Here is an 18,185-nt window from a genome sequence, read left to right as displayed (position 1 = left end):
GAGGGCGCTGTAGTCAATTATAAATTTTATTGTTAAAAGTTGTAAGTGCAAGAAAAAAGAAGAAAAGTGATGTTGAGTTGCAGGCGTCCATAGGCTACGGTGACTGCTTAACATCAGATGGGCCGTATGCTTGTTTGCAACCATCGTGGTCCCCACAGCTCTAGGGACTTCTAATTGTGGCCATCATGATTGTGTACATGGAGTGTGCTATCTGCCCACAGCCAAGCTGGTGTTGTAGGTAGTGTAGCCACACAACGGGCCTATAAATCCCAGTCTTTTGATAGGCTTGCGTTTGGATATAGATCCAACACGTAGAGGCCCTTTGTATTTATATTGTTATGTGTATTGATAACTGTGTACACGGTAGTATAATTAAACCGCAGTGGCTGTTCTACAGGACGACATTATGATGGAGCGCATGCACAACGCGCCGGGCGACTACCTCTGCAAGTGCGCGCCCGGCTACTCTGGTACGTACCAAAGACATTTTGTTTAAATTTGTACACTTTTTTACGAAAAAACTAAAGTTTTCATATTGTCCTCACCGATATCGGATCTAGGATCCTACATCTGCGTAGTCAGGTCGCGGGGGCGCACCCGGGCGCCATCTTTAGCGGTCACGCACACTACAATAAACATTATGCCTACACATACGCACACAAACAAATATTATCGGTCCGAGAGCTGACGGGGGCTCCGACATGGCTGAATTTATCAGAAGCACCGCACCGATATCGGATGTTGGAAGGCGCCTATGACAAAAACATCTGCAGGAGAGTGCCATTGGCATGTAGTCCGCCTTTTTTGCGTTTAAATAGTTTTTTAGTAATGATGATTTATTAAATGCATAAATAAATACAAAGAATCCCATAGATCTTACATTTTACTTCCTTCCGACATCCGATATCGGATCGGACAATGTGAAAACGCTCTTACAATTAAATAAGTAAACAGAAAATTACCAAGCTCTCCTGCCAACAATTCAACAACTAACTTATTAATTACACAAACGGGTCTACCGCGATATAATTTCATTGTTGTAACGTCGGAATTAAAGGTAAAAACAATGAAATTATATCGCGGTAGACCCGTTTGTGTAATTAAATATGTGTACAACACGCGAAAGTTTAAAGTGTTATATAACTAACGTATTATTTACAGGCCGCCTCTGCGAGTACCTCACATCGCTCACGTTTAACCACAATGACTCATTGGTTGAACTGGAGCCACTGCGCACGGCACCCCAAGCTAATGTCACTCTCGGTAAGTGCCACTTAACTAGTACAAGCGCCATCTAGTGTATTAACAAAATCTCTTGAAAATATGACACCATACCTTTGGCCGACTCTCGAGTAGATGGCGATACTTTTTGACATTTAACATATAACAGTGTAAAATAAGGATCAAAGTAAAATGGCGTTCTAAAAGTATTAATCATTTGATGGTAAAATTACTGACTACCTACATATAAATGACTTTGACAATATTCCTCTAGTCTAAATTCTCTTTACAAAAACCACCGTAACAAAAGTATTCCTATTAAAAACAATTTGTTGTTTCTTCGCCCTTGCCTCTTTTAATTCCTTCTAAACAATTAGGTTTTTTTATAAATATAATATGCTTAAAATAAAACCATGTAATTATATAATAATGCGTAAAATGGAATCTAGCGTCGACTGTCACATTGTAAGAAACCTATTTATTTCAGTATTCAGCACAACTCAGCACCACGGCGTGCTGATGTACTTCGGCGACAATGAACATCTCGCTGTTGAGCTGTTCAACGGTCGCATACGCATCAGCTACGACGTCGGCAACCATCCCACTTCTACCATGTATAGGTAAGTATTACTTTCCTATAGGAATTCGAACATTATGTTTATAACCCACTTTAGAGGTACTATACTCTGTATCTTTAGGTAAGTATTTAAATAAAAGTAAACAAATCATTTGTACATTTTCGGGTAGATATAATATTTATTGGTTAACCAACCAAATACAAAACCACCTGGATTTGTCACTGAACGACCTAACTTTAACCTACATTATTTGATCATGTAATGTTTTCATCTACCCTCATCTGGCTTAAGGAGCCATTTGAGGGTAGATTTTGTTTACTTTTATTTAAATACCTAAAGATACACAATATAACTCCAAGACTGTTGGTATTCCGTAAAAAAAAGGAATGGGGTTAGCATTTTTTTTTTATGACCTGGATACTAGCCCTTTAACAAAACTAGAGACAGGATAAACCTATGGTGGCGCCATCTATGAAAACCTTTGACAGTTGCCAACCATGTTCTGAGAGTATCTTATCTCTGGACAACACTGATTTAAACTTTCACGATTTTTACTTAATTTTACTTAATCGCGTAAAATTAAGTTCCGTAAAACGGGGTGAAAAGACACGATTTTCAACTTCAAGGACGATTTTCGCCAATAATCCAAATGATAAAAGTAAAAATTTTGATATCATTTTTTGAGTCTTGGTTAGTTCTTCAATTTTGCATTTGTGAAAAAATTTTTTACCTACCCAATTCAGAGAAAATCAAAGAAAATTACCTGTTTTCTCCATATCCTTAAAACGGGGTCGATAGACACAAGAAAGGGGTGAATAGAAATATTAAGTTTTAGTTGTCATAGGCATCGAATTTGGTCATTATTATGTTGATACTCTATTGGCAAATGGTATTTTATATCTGTTAAACAGCTATTTGTCACAAAATTATTTTTTCGTGTCTTTTAACCCCCAAGGCGTGTCTTTACACCCCTTTGTTGTATCTAATCACCCTCTATGGCGTAACTGTTCACCCCATATGCGTGTCCACTGACCCCTTTAACACGTAAAATTGCTTGTTATTGGTTTTTTGCAAAAAAATGCTTTATTATAGAGAAAATTAGTGATATTATTTATTATTTAGGTACTACAGATACTAACTATATTACCAGGTTAGCTAACTTTTACTTAGTTAATGTCAAAACATTTACCGCTAGAACAAAGTTCAGACAGGCTTCATTTCTTACCTCGGCGAGACCTTTCTTTAGAGTCAAAAAAATCTAAGTTTTAGGCAGTTTGATTAAGTTCTTTTGGTATCAATGAATGTAGAGAATAAATAGTCTACTATTATACGCATTCTAAAAAATCTAATTTAAGAGATGTACGTTTATAAATATAACAACTTGAAAGAAAAAGTTCAAAATTTCTTTATTCACCCCGCGATTTCTGTTGACCCCGTTTTACGGTTTTAAATTTACCTCCGAATTTATCTCTGGAAATTGAAAAGCCTTTTATATACACCTTAGTTGACATAGACCTTAGTAGTCAGCCACGGATTTTATTCACGTTAGGGCCACTTGCACCATTCATTAACCCGGGCTTAACCGGTTAAACCTGGTGTTACCATGGTTACCAGTACAATTTGACACTGGGTTAACGGTTTCACCGGTTAGCCCCGGGTTAGTGGGTTGGTGCAAGTGGCGCTTAGTTACCTACCTTAACATTTTGTTCTTAGTTTTGAGATGGTGTCAGACGGCGCGTATCACAAGGCGGAATTAGTCGCAGTCAAGAAAAACTTCACTTTGCGGGTCGACGACGGACCGGCACGCTCCATCATCAATGAAGGTGACGCGTCTCTTTCTATCTAGTGTGTTAGAGAGGGATATAATGGTGTCAGACGGCGCGTATCACAAGGCGGAATTAGTCGCAGTCAAGAAAAACTTCACTTTGCGGGTCGACGACGGACCGGCACGCTCCATCATCAATGAAGGTGACGCGTCTCTTTCTATCTAGTGTGTTAGAGAGGGATATAATGGTGTCAGACGGCGCGTATCACAAGGCGGAATTAGTCGCAGTCAAGAAAAACTTCACTTTGCGGGTCGACGACGGACCGGCACGCTCCATCATCAATGAAGGTGACGCGTCTCTTTCTATCTAGTGTGTTAGAGAGGGATATAATGGTGTCAGACGGCGCGTATCACAAGGCGGAATTAGTCGCAGTCAAGAAAAACTTCACTTTGCGGGTCGACGACGGACCGGCACGCTCCATCATCAATGAAGGTGACGCGTCTCTTTCTATCTAGTGTGTTAGAGAGGGATATAATGGTGTCAGACGGCGCGTATCACAAGGCGGAATTAGTCGCAGTCAAGAAAAACTTCACTTTGCGGGTCGACGACGGACCGGCACGCTCCATCATCAATGAAGGTGACGCGTCTCTTTCTATCTAGTGTGTTAGAGAGGGATATAATGGTGTCAGACGGCGCGTATCACAAGGCGGAATTAGTCGCAGTCAAGAAAAACTTCACTTTGCGGGTCGACGACGGACCGGCACGCTCCATCATCAATGAAGGTGACGCGTCTCTTTCTATCTAGTGTGTTAGAGAGGGATATAATGGTGTCAGACGGCGCGTATCACAAGGCGGAATTAGTCGCAGTCAAGAAAAACTTCACTTTGCGGGTCGACGACGGACCGGCACGCTCCATCATCAATGAAGGTGACGCGTCTCTTTCTATCTAGTGTGTTAGAGAGGGATATAATGGTGTCAGACGGCGCGTATCACAAGGCGGAATTAGTCGCAGTCAAGAAAAACTTCACTTTGCGGGTCGACGACGGACCGGCACGCTCCATCATCAATGAAGGTGACGCGTCTCTTTCTATCTAGTGTGTTAGAGAGGGATATAATGGTGTCAGACGGCGCGTATCACAAGGCGGAATTAGTCGCAGTCAAGAAAAACTTCACTTTGCGGGTCGACGACGGACCGGCACGCTCCATCATCAATGAAGGTGACGCGTCTCTTTCTATCTAGTGTGTTAGAGAGGGATATAATGGTGTCAGACGGCGCGTATCACAAGGCGGAATTAGTCGCAGTCAAGAAAAACTTCACTTTGCGGGTCGACGACGGACCGGCACGCTCCATCATCAATGAAGGTGACGCGTCTCTTTCTATCTAGTGTGTTAGAGAGGGATATAATGGTGTCAGACGGCGCGTATCACAAGGCGGAATTAGTCGCAGTCAAGAAAAACTTCACTTTGCGGGTCGACGACGGACCGGCACGCTCCATCATCAATGAAGGTGACGCGTCTCTTTCTATCTAGTGTGTTAGAGAGGGATATAATGGTGTCAGACGGCGCGTATCACAAGGCGGAATTAGTCGCAGTCAAGAAAAACTTCACTTTGCGGGTCGACGACGGACCGGCACGCTCCATCATCAATGAAGGTGACGCGTCTCTTTCTATCTAGTGTGTTAGAGAGGGATATAATGGTGTCAGACGGCGCGTATCACAAGGCGGAACTAGTCGCAGTCAAGAAGAACTTCACTTTGCGGGTCGACGACGGACCGGCACGCTCCATCATCAATGAAGGTAACGCGTCTCTTTCTATCTAGTGTGTTAGAGAGAGATGAATGCCCATTTATCAGCTTTACTTTACTGCAAACTCCGAATTGAAACACAACGCTCCCGACTCGAACTTCTACTCTTAATGATCGATGTACTTGTTTAATTGTTCATAAGTACAAAGTAGCATCTGCCAAAAAAGTAGATTAGGTTAGGTTAGAACTGCGACCCTCGCAAAAACAAACCGCTACCAGAAAAGTAGGTTTGGTTAGGTTAGAACTGCGACCCTCGCAAAACGAACTGCTGCCATAAAAGTAGGTTAGGTTAGAACTGCGACCCTCGCAAAACCGAACCGCTACTGTATATTACCACACTATGTGTGTGATCGTGTGTACCACACACAATGGCACTAAGTACTTATGTGTCCTTTCACAACATGGACTGTTGTAGTATAAAAATCGTGTGTAGTGTTCTTTAGAACACTACACACGATTTTGCTATTTGCTTGCTATTTTGATGTATGCAAGTCATACCTATAAGTTGTGTGTTTAGGTATGAGTTGCAGTAAGTCACAATACAAGTGTTTGGCAATCTCGCACTATTCTTAAACGCTCCATAAAATGTGAATGAGCCCGAATGAATAATATTATATAAAAAACAGTATTTATTTATTATTATTTATATACGTATTAACTGACGTGTAAAATTTTTACAATTTTATCAATAAATGTATCTTATCTTATCTTATCTAAAGCGGGGTCTGTGGGGTATGGGTTAGTGCGGGTAGTCTATAACCACAGACAAGACATCCTCCAGACTGAGCATAGCGCTACCCCCTCTGCCACAAATATACGGTAGTTTTACTCCATTTTCGGGTCCAAGTGTCTTTGTGTGACGCCCGTGTCTTTGAACGGACCAATCACGGCACGGGACTCGCTCACCTCGTCCCTCGCACCCCTGTATTTTTGGCAGCATCGGTTTCATGAAATAATTGCTCTAAGCTCCGTCTAGAGGATTCCTAATATATGTCTATAACTCTATAATGTTATTAAATGCTCGGTCTTCCTTACTTTTTAATCGTTTAACTAGTTTAATATTTCAGGCAACAAGGAATACCTCCGGCTTGAACGGCCCATGTACATCGGCGGTGTGCCAGAAGATGTCGCTAGGGACGCCTTTAGCAAGTGGCATCTCCGGAACATCACCAGCTTTAAAGGTAATCTAAAGTTTCATTGATTTTGTAAGATACTGATTTAATCTTTCACGATTTTTACACATTATTTAATTGTACAACGGGACATAATTGCGTATTTAAGTTTTAAGATTTACCTCCGACGTTGTGTTGTGTTGGGTATTGTGTGTCGACAGAGTAACATCCCTAGTGCGCAAAACGTTCAAACTGATAAACAAGACCAAGTGCGGGTAGTTCGAAAAATTCGCGCGGCTAGAAGATGTTGATGTCAACTTGAGCCAGTCTTCTCCGAGACCACGGGGACAACGCCGTCCTCGAAACGTCGGAGGTTAATCTTAAAACTTAATTATGCGATTAAGTCCCGTTGTACAATTTAATAAATTTGTAAGATGTGTGAAACCCAAGATATCTTTAATCAAGTCCTTTTGGTTTCTGTGACAACAAAGAATACTGAAAATAGGTTCCAATTGGTCCAATACACATCAACCTATCCGAAATCAAAGATTTTTATACAAAATAATACGAACCTACTGGGGTTACTACGAATATTAACACTAGTTACATTTATTCAACTAGGTATATGCATTTTTCTTAACAAAAATTAATTAAAATAATATCAAAATTTGTCTTAGATATACACCGTGTTTTTTTTTCTGTTAATTTCAAGGGTGCATTCCTGAGCTTAAATCAAGTAACTTTCTCGAAGACACCGATATTCTAATAGGGGATATTACTGCAATGTTCTGCCGCCAGAGTGCAGCAGTAGTACTCTAGTAAATTCATAGACTAACTTATACATACTGTGCCTTAAACTGTTTTTTTGACAAGTTTTCATAGACAATAAAATATGACAATGATGCATCAAGGCGGTTTGTTAACAAGGGCCTACCGGTAAACGCGAAATCCGAAATTTAGTTATCTGCCTCTTTATCGCTCGAATATGCAAGAGTGATAGAGAGGCAGAAACCGAACTTTCGATTGTCGTGTTTCACGGTAGGCCATGTGACGTATGATGTGTCATTGATGTTTGTTTACTGTATGTGTACTAGTTACGCCACCTACGTAGAGCTTTGCCTAATATTCCCTATTAACTCCATTTCGGAGATAATCAATAATTTATTATTTTCCTATAAGGCCTCTACAAGCGTGTACACTTGCCTTAGGGCCGGTTTACATATTGATTATTGTGTTTAGAATGAGGTCATACATTTGCTACTAAACTTAAGTACAATCTCGGTCGATCGATGTTCGAAATGACATTGATATGTCACAGATTTCAATTATTTGATTGAGTTAAATGTAATGCCCGTGTTATTATCATGCCGCGATCAGAAAGGGATTAGAAATAACAGATTTCCATACACTTACGTCAAAATCAATATGGATTGACAGCTATCTCAATCCCTTTCTAATCGCGATTCAGTAATACAACAACGCTATATGCTACAATTAATTACTTTTTAAACTTAAAAATAATTAACAAAAGCAAAAAAAATTTTTTTTTTTAATTAAACTATGCCATTTAGTTCTTTAAAACGTATAACACTTTAAACTCTCGCGTTTTGTACACATATTTAATTACACAAACGGGTCTACCGCGATATAATTTCATTGTTTTTACCTTTAATTCCGACGTTTCAGCTGAGTTGCACCAGCTGTGGTCACGGAAAGACTGACGTCCCAACAAATGTCAACAGGGATATTAATAAAACACCACTAAACTACCCGAAATTAGTTTATAAAAATGTTTGGGGTAGACAGAGAAATTGCAGCTACCCGTTAAAGTTTAATGTTTATTGTCCACGGCACGACACGCAACACTCACAGTATCCGTACACTGGTCCGAAGACTGGTACTCTTAAACGTACTTAACCATACCCCGAATTTAACGGAATTCAATAAAAACACGGTGTATATGGCTAAAATGTTCAAAAACCTATGCTTTGCATTTACCTATCCAACACCCTGTAAGTATATTAATTAATAGTACGTAATATAAGTTCTGGTTTTTATTCAAAACCATAAACATAAATAATATCAAACTTACAATAAAAAGTAACCTAAAATTTAAACTACCTACAAAACTAAAACTAATACCTAAAAATGAATAAAACATAACAGGGGTGACCTAGCCCAATATGTAATCTAAGTTATTGACGTAGAAATTGAGTTTCTTTTATTTTTTGCCATTTTTATATATTGTGTCCTTTTTTGCCACTTTTGTGTTATTTCTACTCAGAATCACGAACTCTTTCGATCGTAATAGTTTTCCTATTGTGTTACCGTTTTCCCATATACTTTGTATGGCGGTAACAAAAAGGAAAGTTTGAAAAAATACTTTTTTTTCTCCTATAAAGATGAAAAGGGCTCGCGATCCTGACTAGAAATAAAACAAAAGTGGCAAAAAAGGTGGCAATATATAATAATGGCAAAAAATAAAATAAACGCTCAATCTTCCCCCCAGGTTGCGTGAAAGAAGCATGGATCAACCACAAGCGGGTGGACTTCGTGAACGCGGCGCGCATGGCGCGCACGGCGGCGGGCTGCGGCGAGGACGAGCCCGCGCCGCCGGCCCCGCCCTCCGTGCTGCAGGACCCCCACCACTCCCCGGTTAGTAAATAACATAGACAAAACATCCTCCAGACTGAGCATAGTCGCGCTACCCCCTCTGCCACGCATACGGTAATTTTACTCCATGTTCGAGTCGAAAGTGTCTTTGTGTGACGTCCGTGTCTTTGAACGGACCAATCACGGCACGGGATTTCGCTCACCTCGTCCCGCGCACCCCCGCATTTTTGGCATCAGCGGTTGCATGAAATAATTGCTCTAAACTCGGTCTAGAGGATTCCTAGTCTATGGTAAATAATAAAAACAAGGGCAAAAAGACATAAACAGCAAATATTTACCATACGGTTTTCACACATTTTACCCAAATTCCTATTTAGGGTGCGTAAAAACTTTTTTCGAATTATTGGCCGTGTGATCGCTTTCTTGTCTGATTGTCCGGTTGTGGTGTAAATATAGCCTTAGGGCTATTTTATTTTTCAGAGTTGGTAACGTTTTCAAGTTTATACCTAATTAGGATGAATACACGGCACGGAATATAGCACGGACGAGCGAAACGATTATTTTTTAAGTGCATCTTAACCGAACTTCGACGAAATTAATGATTCGGCCGACTAGCCGACTGGTCGGCCATCCGAGCGCCGATTGGTCGGTTAGTCGGCCAAATCAATAGTCGGTGCATCACTATTTAAAAAGTTAGTTTTAAATTACATATGGTATCTCGTTACAGGATCCTTGCGTCCCGAATCCTTGCGCGCGCGGCGGGCGCTGCGTGCGCGAGGACGGGCCTTCAGACTATTCTTGCCGTTGTCGCGCAGGCACCGCCGGTGCGCAGTGCGAGCTGCGCACATCTATTGGTAGGTACACTTATGTTTTATTTTAGTTATTGAGTTATTTTACAGCAAGTAGTACTTATCGTTAGGGAAGCTTCCGGCAAAGAGGGTGTGGTCACCCATTTGACATTACATATCAATTTTTTAAAACTACGTTCGGAAACGTCCTATACTGTTACATTTGTTTCGGATACTGATACCACAGATATTACAGGTAGTTAAGTAGTTACTTTATATAAGGTAAGGTGTATTCGGGTATTACCGAATGTCGGATAATTCCGAAATTCAGATGAAAATCACCCTTAATTCCATCATAATAAAAGTCTCTTTCGGAATTATCCGACAGTTTTCGACATTCGGAATTACCCGAGTAAACCTTACCTTATTAGTTGCAGCTATTTATAGAGCTGATAGTACTCGGTTCCTGGAGTATATTTAAGTATGAAACATTAAGCTTATACGATGTTTTTTTGGAGAAAAATGAAAAACTAATTTGCTACGTAAAAACACCCTGTTAATGTGATTATAAAATGTGAACTCATTGAACAGATTCTAGTACCTCTTTAAGCCCCCATTCGCACGACAGCTTTTTCAACGCGCGTTAAAAAAGCGCTTGAATCTGTCCGCACTCTAATTTCGACTTAACGTCCAAGGCTTAAAGTCGAAAATCCAACAACGCTTGATAAAAAGCGCCACCGCTGTCGTGTGAATAAATACACACGTATCCATTTGTGTCATTCAAACGCTTTTTTAACGCGCGTTGAAAAAGCTGTCGTGTGAATGGGGGCTTACCTAACAGTGTTAGGCTAACACCTAACTGTCTGGCCACTTCATCCTAATAACCTTTTGCAGTTTTCCCGCCGAACCATAATGAAATATAATTTTTTGTTAGGTAAATTAAAACAAAAAAGTAATTAAATGTTCTTTTTTGTTTTATTCTATTTAAAGTTAATTGTTTTAATGTAAAGTATCTTCTGTTTAAATATATATCTGCAACTAATAAGGTAGCACGTAGCACCTTATACACAATGTATATGTGTACACTGTACAGTTGTACACTGCGCTCTGTCAGGCGTGGATCACTCCGCGATTTCGTCGCGTCGCTACAAGTACATGCGGCCCACACCAATTTTGGTGTCTAGCCGTACTAGTTGCCGCGCACCGCTACGGAACGGATGCCTGCTCGCGCTTGCGCCACCTGGCGGTCATATCTGTCGTAATAGACGCGTTTTGTTAGAGAGTGAATCTTCTGTACCTATACTCTGTATCTTAGGTAATTAAATAAAAGTAAACAAACAATTTACACATTTTCGGGTATTTATAAAATTTATTGATTAACCAACCAAATACAAAACCACCTGGATCTGCCACTGAACGACCTGACTTTAACCTACATTACTTGATCGTGTAATGTTTTCATCTACCTCAACTGGCTTAAGAAGCCATTTGAGGGTAGATTTTGTTTACTCTATTTTAAATACCTAAAGATACAGAGTAATATTATTTATTCTGTGGCTCTGTATATTGCGCGCTCTATTTTAACTTTTTACTCCCCAGGGGGCGCGCCTGTGATCACTCAGAAGATGCCGCAACGTAAGATGGCCATCAACAACGTCCAAGCTTCACCAGGTATGTTATTACTTAAATATTGTTTTATATAACCTTTCGTCATAAAAGCGCTGGTGGCCTAGCGGTAAGAGCGTGCGACTTTCATTCCGGAGGTCGCGGGTTCAAACCCCGGCTCGTACCAATGAGTGTTTCTGAACTTATGTAGGAAATATCATTTGATATTTGCCAGTCGCTTTTCGGTGAAGGAAAACATCGTGAGGAAACCGGACTAATCCCAATAAGGCCTAGTTTCCCCTCTGGGTTGGAAGGTCAGATGGCGGTCACTTTTGTAAAAACTAGTGCCTACGTCAATTCTTGGGATTAGTTGTCAAGCGGACCCCAGGCTCCCATGAGCCGTGGCAAAAATGCCGGGACAACGCGAGGAAGAAGAAGATAACCGTTTGCCATATTTAGGTAGCCTAATATATATAGTAGGTATACATAAATATGTTGCACATGAACAATGCACATGTGACATTATTGTAGTGATAACATTTGTATGTTCGTCTGTTCCAGCCGCCCCGTCTCACAAACAGCAGGCCGAGCACGCGCCCGCCGCCGCACCCAATGGAGCATGTCGAAAGGTAGAATTGAAACTCATTAACGTATAACTTGTCCAAAGTACATACTTACACTAAATGCAAGGCCAAAAACCAATAAAAATAATGGCAAGCCGGTAAAAACTAAACATAGATGGCGCTTTCGACAATGGTAGCTTTTATAATATATGGAGTTTGACCGGTCATTATTCGGCAATGCCATAGCTATAGAATCTAATTGTCGGAACCTTCCGTTTATCTATATAGTAAAACAGTCTATGTACATATCAACTGCCATCAAACTGTTTCGCAGTTTGGCAGTCCTATTTCAATGTAACACCTATGTACTGTGTCTTATGAAAATAAATAATAATAAATAAATATTATAGACATTCTTACACAAATTGACTAAGCCCCACGGTAAGCTCAAGAAGGCTTGTGTTGTGGGTACTCAGACAACGATATATATAATATATAAATACTTAAATACATAGAAAACAACCATGACTCAGGAACAAATATCTGTATCATCATACAAATAAATGCCCTTACCAGGATTCGAACCCGGGACCATCGGCTTCATAGGCAGGGTCACTACCCACTAGGCCAGACCGGTCGTCAAAATAATAACTTCTGAAAGAACTCGATATTATGAATCTACAAATTAAAATTATACAAGTCTAAACCGGCAACACCGACCAAAATACTGTTCATCATTGGTTAAACAAGTGTCAATCGCATCAATGTTGCCAGTTTACAAATTATAATATGTAACTATACTCTGTATCTTTAGGTATTTAAATAAAAGTAAACAAAATTTACCCTCAAATTGCTCCTTACGCTAGTTGAGGGTAGATGAAAACATTACATGATCAAATAATGTAGGTTAAAGTCATGGTATAATAATATACTCCGCCTGGTACTCCATTCCGAGATTCGCGTATGACCTAACTGACACGCGCCTACGTCATCATGCTGTTTACAGGTTCTCAAACTTTGAAATGTGGGAGAATTTTAACCAACGGTGAAAATTATTTTAACGGCATTAATTTTAAGTTATTCATGTAGAAACATAGTAAAATAAAACAAATCTAATGTATTAAATTAAACTTTATTTATCTATACAAGACAAACGTTTAAAAAACTAATTCACAGTTACACATTAATTACCAAGCTTACGACGTGAAAAGTTTGGAAAACACTGCGACTGCTGACACTGAGCGAGAAGGAAATAACAATTAACACGCGTTCGACAAGGATGACGGTCAGGGCATGAAGTTATCTAGATCCGAATTGTCAAATGTCCACAGCGCTATCCTGTGTTGCCAGTAGTATAAACAGAATTACCCGAAAGTCTGAAATTTCTTTCGTGAATCGGAAGATATTGCTAACGAGTAATTAAAAATGACGTGTTATTGTAAAATTTAAGCTAAAATACATATAAATGAAAATTATAAAATTATAAAGAAATATTTTAACTTATTAACCATAGGTATAATGTACCCATGTAACATGTTATGTTGAAATAAAGTGGCAATGTTATTGTGACGTAATCGCGTGTCACTCTGGGAATGGAAGACCATGTTTTATTAGACCATGGGTTAAAGTCAGGTCGTTCAGTGACAGATCCAGGCGGTTAGATATTTAAGGTTAGATCAGGTAAGATAAACACTGGGGCAAGGGACACACTTATAAGGAATCCGCATACAGCTTCTAGCAAAATAATATTATAATTATTATAGTTAGTGAAACCAATTTGTCAGTCAGTAAGAACCAGGAAAACTATACTCATCCTTTTCTTTTGGGTGCTAGTACTAGTGTAAGACAAAGATAGTATGATTCTCTGTCTATGATTGAAATGACACAGTCTTTTGAAAAACTATATGTTCCTTGTCTAGGAAGCGACCCGCGAATACATAGTGGAGGGCAGCTGCCGCAGCCGCCGCGCTGTCCGCTCCGCGCGCTGCGCCGGCGCCCGCAGCGGTTGCGGCAAGCAGCACTGCTGCGCGCCGCGCAAGACCAAGAAGAGGAAGGTATGTGTCTCGCTCTAGCGTGTGCTGTCTCTCTCGCACTAATACATAGTGGAGGGCAACCAACTGTCACAGCTGCGCCGGTACTACATCAGGAACGGTTGCGGCAAGCAGCACTGCTGCGCGCCGCGCAAGACCAAGAAGAGGAAGGTATGTGTCTCGCTCTAGCGTGTGCTGTCTCTCTCGCACTAATACATAGTGGAGGGCAACCAACTGTCACAGCTGCGCCGGTACTACATCAGGAACGGTTGCGGCAAGCAGCACTGCTGCGCGCCGCGCAAGACCAAGAAGAGGAAGGTATGTGTCTCGCTCTAGCGTGTGCTGTCTCTCTCGCACTAATACATAGTGGAGGGCAACCAACTGTCACAGCTGCGCCGGTACTACATCAGGAACGGTTGCGGCAAGCAGCACTGCTGCGCGCCGCGCAAGACCAAGAAGAGGAAGGTATGTGTCTCGCTCTAGCGTGTGCTGTCTCTCTCGCACTAATACATAGTGGAGGGCAACCAACTGTCACAGCTGCGCCGGTACTACATCAGGAACGGTTGCGGCAAGCAGCACTGCTGCGCGCCGCGCAAGACCAAGAAGAGGAAGGTATGTGTCTCGCTCTAGCGTGTGCTGTCTCTCTCGCACTAATACATAGTGGAGGGCAACCAACTGTCACAGCTGCGCCGGTACTACATCAGGAACGGTTGCGGCAAGCAGCACTGCTGCGCGCCGCGCAAGACCAAGAAGAGGAAGGTATGTGTCTCGCTCTAGCGTGTGCTGTCTCTCTCGCACTAATACATAGTGGAGGGCAACCAACTGTCACAGCTGCGCCGGTACTACATCAGGAACGGTTGCGGCAAGCAGCACTGCTGCGCGCCGCGCAAGACCAAGAAGAGGAAGGTATGTGTCTCGCTCTAGCGTGTGCTGTCTCTCTCGCACTAATACATAGTGGAGGGCAACCAACTGTCACAGCTGCGCCGGTACTACATCAGGAACGGTTGCGGCAAGCAGCACTGCTGCGCGCCGCGCAAGACCAAGAAGAGGAAGGTATGTGTCTCGCTCTAGCGTGTGCTGTCTCTCTCGCACTAATACATAGTGGAGGGCAACCAACTGTCACAGCTGCGCCGGTACTACATCAGGAACGGTTGCGGCAAGCAGCACTGCTGCGCGCCGCGCAAGACCAAGAAGAGGAAGGTATGTGTCTCGCTCTAGCGTGTGCTGTCTCTCTCGCACTAATACATAGTGGAGGGCAACCAACTGTCACAGCTGCGCCGGTACTACATCAGGAACGGTTGCGGCAAGCAGCACTGCTGCGCGCCGCGCAAGACCAAGAAGAGGAAGGTATGTGTCTCGCTCTAGCGTGTGCTGTCTCTCTCGCACTAATACATAGTGGAGGGCAACCAACTGTCACAGCTGCGCCGGTACTACATCAGGAACGGTTGCGGCAAGCAGCACTGCTGCGCGCCGCGCAAGACCAAGAAGAGGAAGGTATGTGTCTCGCTCTAGCGTGTGCTGTCTCTCTCGCACTAATACATAGTGGAGGGCAACCAACTGTCACAGCTGCGCCGGTACTACATCAGGAACGGTTGCGGCAAGCAGCACTGCTGCGCGCCGCGCAAGACCAAGAAGAGGAAGGTATGTGTCTCGCTCTAGCGTGTGCTGTCTCTCTCGCACTAATACATAGTGGAGGGCAACCAACTGTCACAGCTGCGCCGGTACTACATCAGGAACGGTTGCGGCAAGCAGCACTGCTGCGCGCCGCGCAAGACCAAGAAGAGGAAGGTATGTGTCTCGCTCTAGCGTGTGCTGTCTCTCTCGCACTAATACATAGTGGAGGGCAACCAACTGTCACAGCTGCGCCGGTACTACATCAGGAACGGTTGCGGCAAGCAGCACTGCTGCGCGCCGCGCAAGACCAAGAAGAGGAAGGTATGTGTCTCGCTCTAGCGTGTGCTGTCTCTCTCGCACTAATACATAGTGGAGGGCAACCAACTGTCACAGCTGCGCCGGTACTACATCAGGAACGGTTGCGGCAAGCAGCACTGCTGCGCGCCGCGCAAGACCAAGAAGAGGAAGGTATGTGTCTGTCTGTCTTTTTCGCACTGTCTCATATGTGTGCGTTCGTATCCGGTTCGAAGGACCGCTTACACTTAAACCAATTCGGCTGGAAAGATCACTTTTGAGCCACTTGCACCATTCTACTAACCCAGGGTTAATCGGTTTAACCTGGAGTTATATATACCAGTACAATTTGACACTGGTTTAACGGTTTAACCGCTTAACCCCGGGTTAGTGCTTAACCTATCTGATTCAAGAGACTATTCCAGTTTTGAATAATTTTACGGTTTAGACTCACTTGTTACACACACACACACACATGTCGCGCGAGTGACTTAAAACAAGTGAGTCTAAACCGTAAAATGATTCAATGTTAGTATATCTCACAACAGTTTAAATTCGACTATTCCAGTGATGAGTCTAGTCAGGTCTATTCGGTTCGAAGGACCATCAGTTTCCTGTCATAGTTTTTTTTGTAAAAGATTTATGCTTTAAGCATCGAGGGTTATTTAAAGTATTTGTCAGCTATTTTTTTTTATCAAAAGTAAACAAACATCATCACCTTATTTATTCGAATATCCTTACCGTAACAAACTTACCTCCACAGATCCGACTGGTCTGCCCCGACGGCACGCGCATGAGCAAGGACATCGAGATCGTGCGCAAGTGCGCGTGCGGGAAGAAGTGCGTGCGCACCACCCCTTTCCACTAAAGACTGTACCTTAGGCCCAGGGCATGTCACAGACAATGGCATTTAAATAGGCTAGCTAGTCCGTCTACTTTATCCTCACTAGGCACAATGTCCTATTTTTAGGAAAATTTAAATGTCATTACGGTCCTCGAAAACCAAAACCAGACACTTTATACTAATACTTTGGAAATAATTGTCCTAACCTATAAAAACGTCAACTTTTCCATTGAATATCTCTAAAAAAAAACTATTTTATTCCGTTTCTAAAGTAAATTAAATGCCATTTGTCTGTTAATATAATATACATTGGGCCTAACAAAAATTGATTTTAGACTTGTTAGTTTACATAATGACTGAATAGTTTTTGTATAAACTAACAAATTTGAAGTTATTACTCCGTTTTAATTTTTAACTGTCAACACTGCCCTTTTAATGATAAAATTGACTTTTTAAATCTCATTAGAAAACCAAAACTCCCAGAATAGTAGTTTTTTTCTGAACTGGCAACATTCTTGACAGGACTGAAGCAACGCGCCAACTGACAATAAATTTCGAGCGTGAAACTTGTTTGTAGCGATAGGTCACGGGTAGACTTGATGAAATAACGAATTTACCAAATGTACATGTACGAACGTAGTGGCGGCCTAAAAACGTAAAATGTAAAGGTTTCTCAAATATATTACATTTAGAATTATCTTTAGAGGTACCATTTTAAAATTAGTTGATATCTTGATTTGTTTGGACAAAGATTTTAACAAAAAAACTGACATTTCTCTGCAAAAGCGGTGATAAATAGAAATACATTTTACAATAAAAGTTGATGATTATTGGTTATTTACACGGTTTTCCATTTAAAGGCACATAACATTTAAATTATCCAGAATATTTATTTGATACACCGAATGAAGATATCTCCTAATTTATAGATGGTATTACCAATATTGTAATAAGAACATAACCTCACTTTTTATAAAATATTTAATAGGATCGCGTGTAGATTTAAAATATTCATGACAGTATTTTATCACACTAGACTAAAACTTTACTACGAATAGTATATCCACCATTTTTAATACAGCAAAAACTGTTCGTAAATAAAAATAGCAATGAAATTAATTATGTGTTCATTTAATGTAATTATAATTAATATTTATTATTTTAAAGTTGTTTAATTAGTATTCTATAGTTTTAAGTTAGTTAATAATATTTAGCTTTAATTAATTCATGGATCAGTTAAAAACAGAAATATATCAAGTCGAAAACTTAAGTCTTGCCAGCTCTCTTTGAAGATTGCCATAATTTTCTTATATTCTACTTAAAAATCATTATTTGGCCTATCGTAGGCTTTA

The 18,185-nt window shown here is 41.2% G+C and overlaps 1 protein-coding gene across 1 annotated transcript in view; it reads left to right on the top strand.

The window, feature by feature from the left end:
* Positions 1–17,587, top strand: part of LOC134803543 (protein slit) — a 30,205-nt gene extending 12,618 nt beyond the window's left edge. The window contains exons 14-24 of the mRNA XM_063776342.1: positions 398–470; positions 1,162–1,263; positions 1,709–1,841; positions 3,513–3,622; positions 6,438–6,551; positions 8,992–9,137; positions 9,823–9,949; positions 11,483–11,554; positions 12,050–12,117; positions 13,971–14,105; positions 16,753–17,587. Of these exons, the coding sequence (XP_063632412.1) occupies positions 398–470; positions 1,162–1,263; positions 1,709–1,841; positions 3,513–3,622; positions 6,438–6,551; positions 8,992–9,137; positions 9,823–9,949; positions 11,483–11,554; positions 12,050–12,117; positions 13,971–14,105; positions 16,753–16,857 (1,185 nt within the window). The 3' untranslated portion in view covers positions 16,858–17,587. The remainder of the gene's footprint in view (positions 1–397; positions 471–1,161; positions 1,264–1,708; positions 1,842–3,512; positions 3,623–6,437; positions 6,552–8,991; positions 9,138–9,822; positions 9,950–11,482; positions 11,555–12,049; positions 12,118–13,970; positions 14,106–16,752) is intronic.
* The last annotated feature ends 598 nt before the right edge of the window (positions 17,588–18,185 follow it).

Source organism: Cydia splendana, chromosome 26 (genome assembly GCF_910591565.1).
Source record: "Cydia splendana chromosome 26, ilCydSple1.2, whole genome shotgun sequence".
Classification (NCBI taxonomy): Eukaryota; Metazoa; Arthropoda; class Insecta; order Lepidoptera; family Tortricidae; genus Cydia; species Cydia splendana.
The sequence above is the reverse complement of the archived record's forward strand: the minus strand, read 5'-3'. Positions and strand labels throughout refer to the sequence as shown.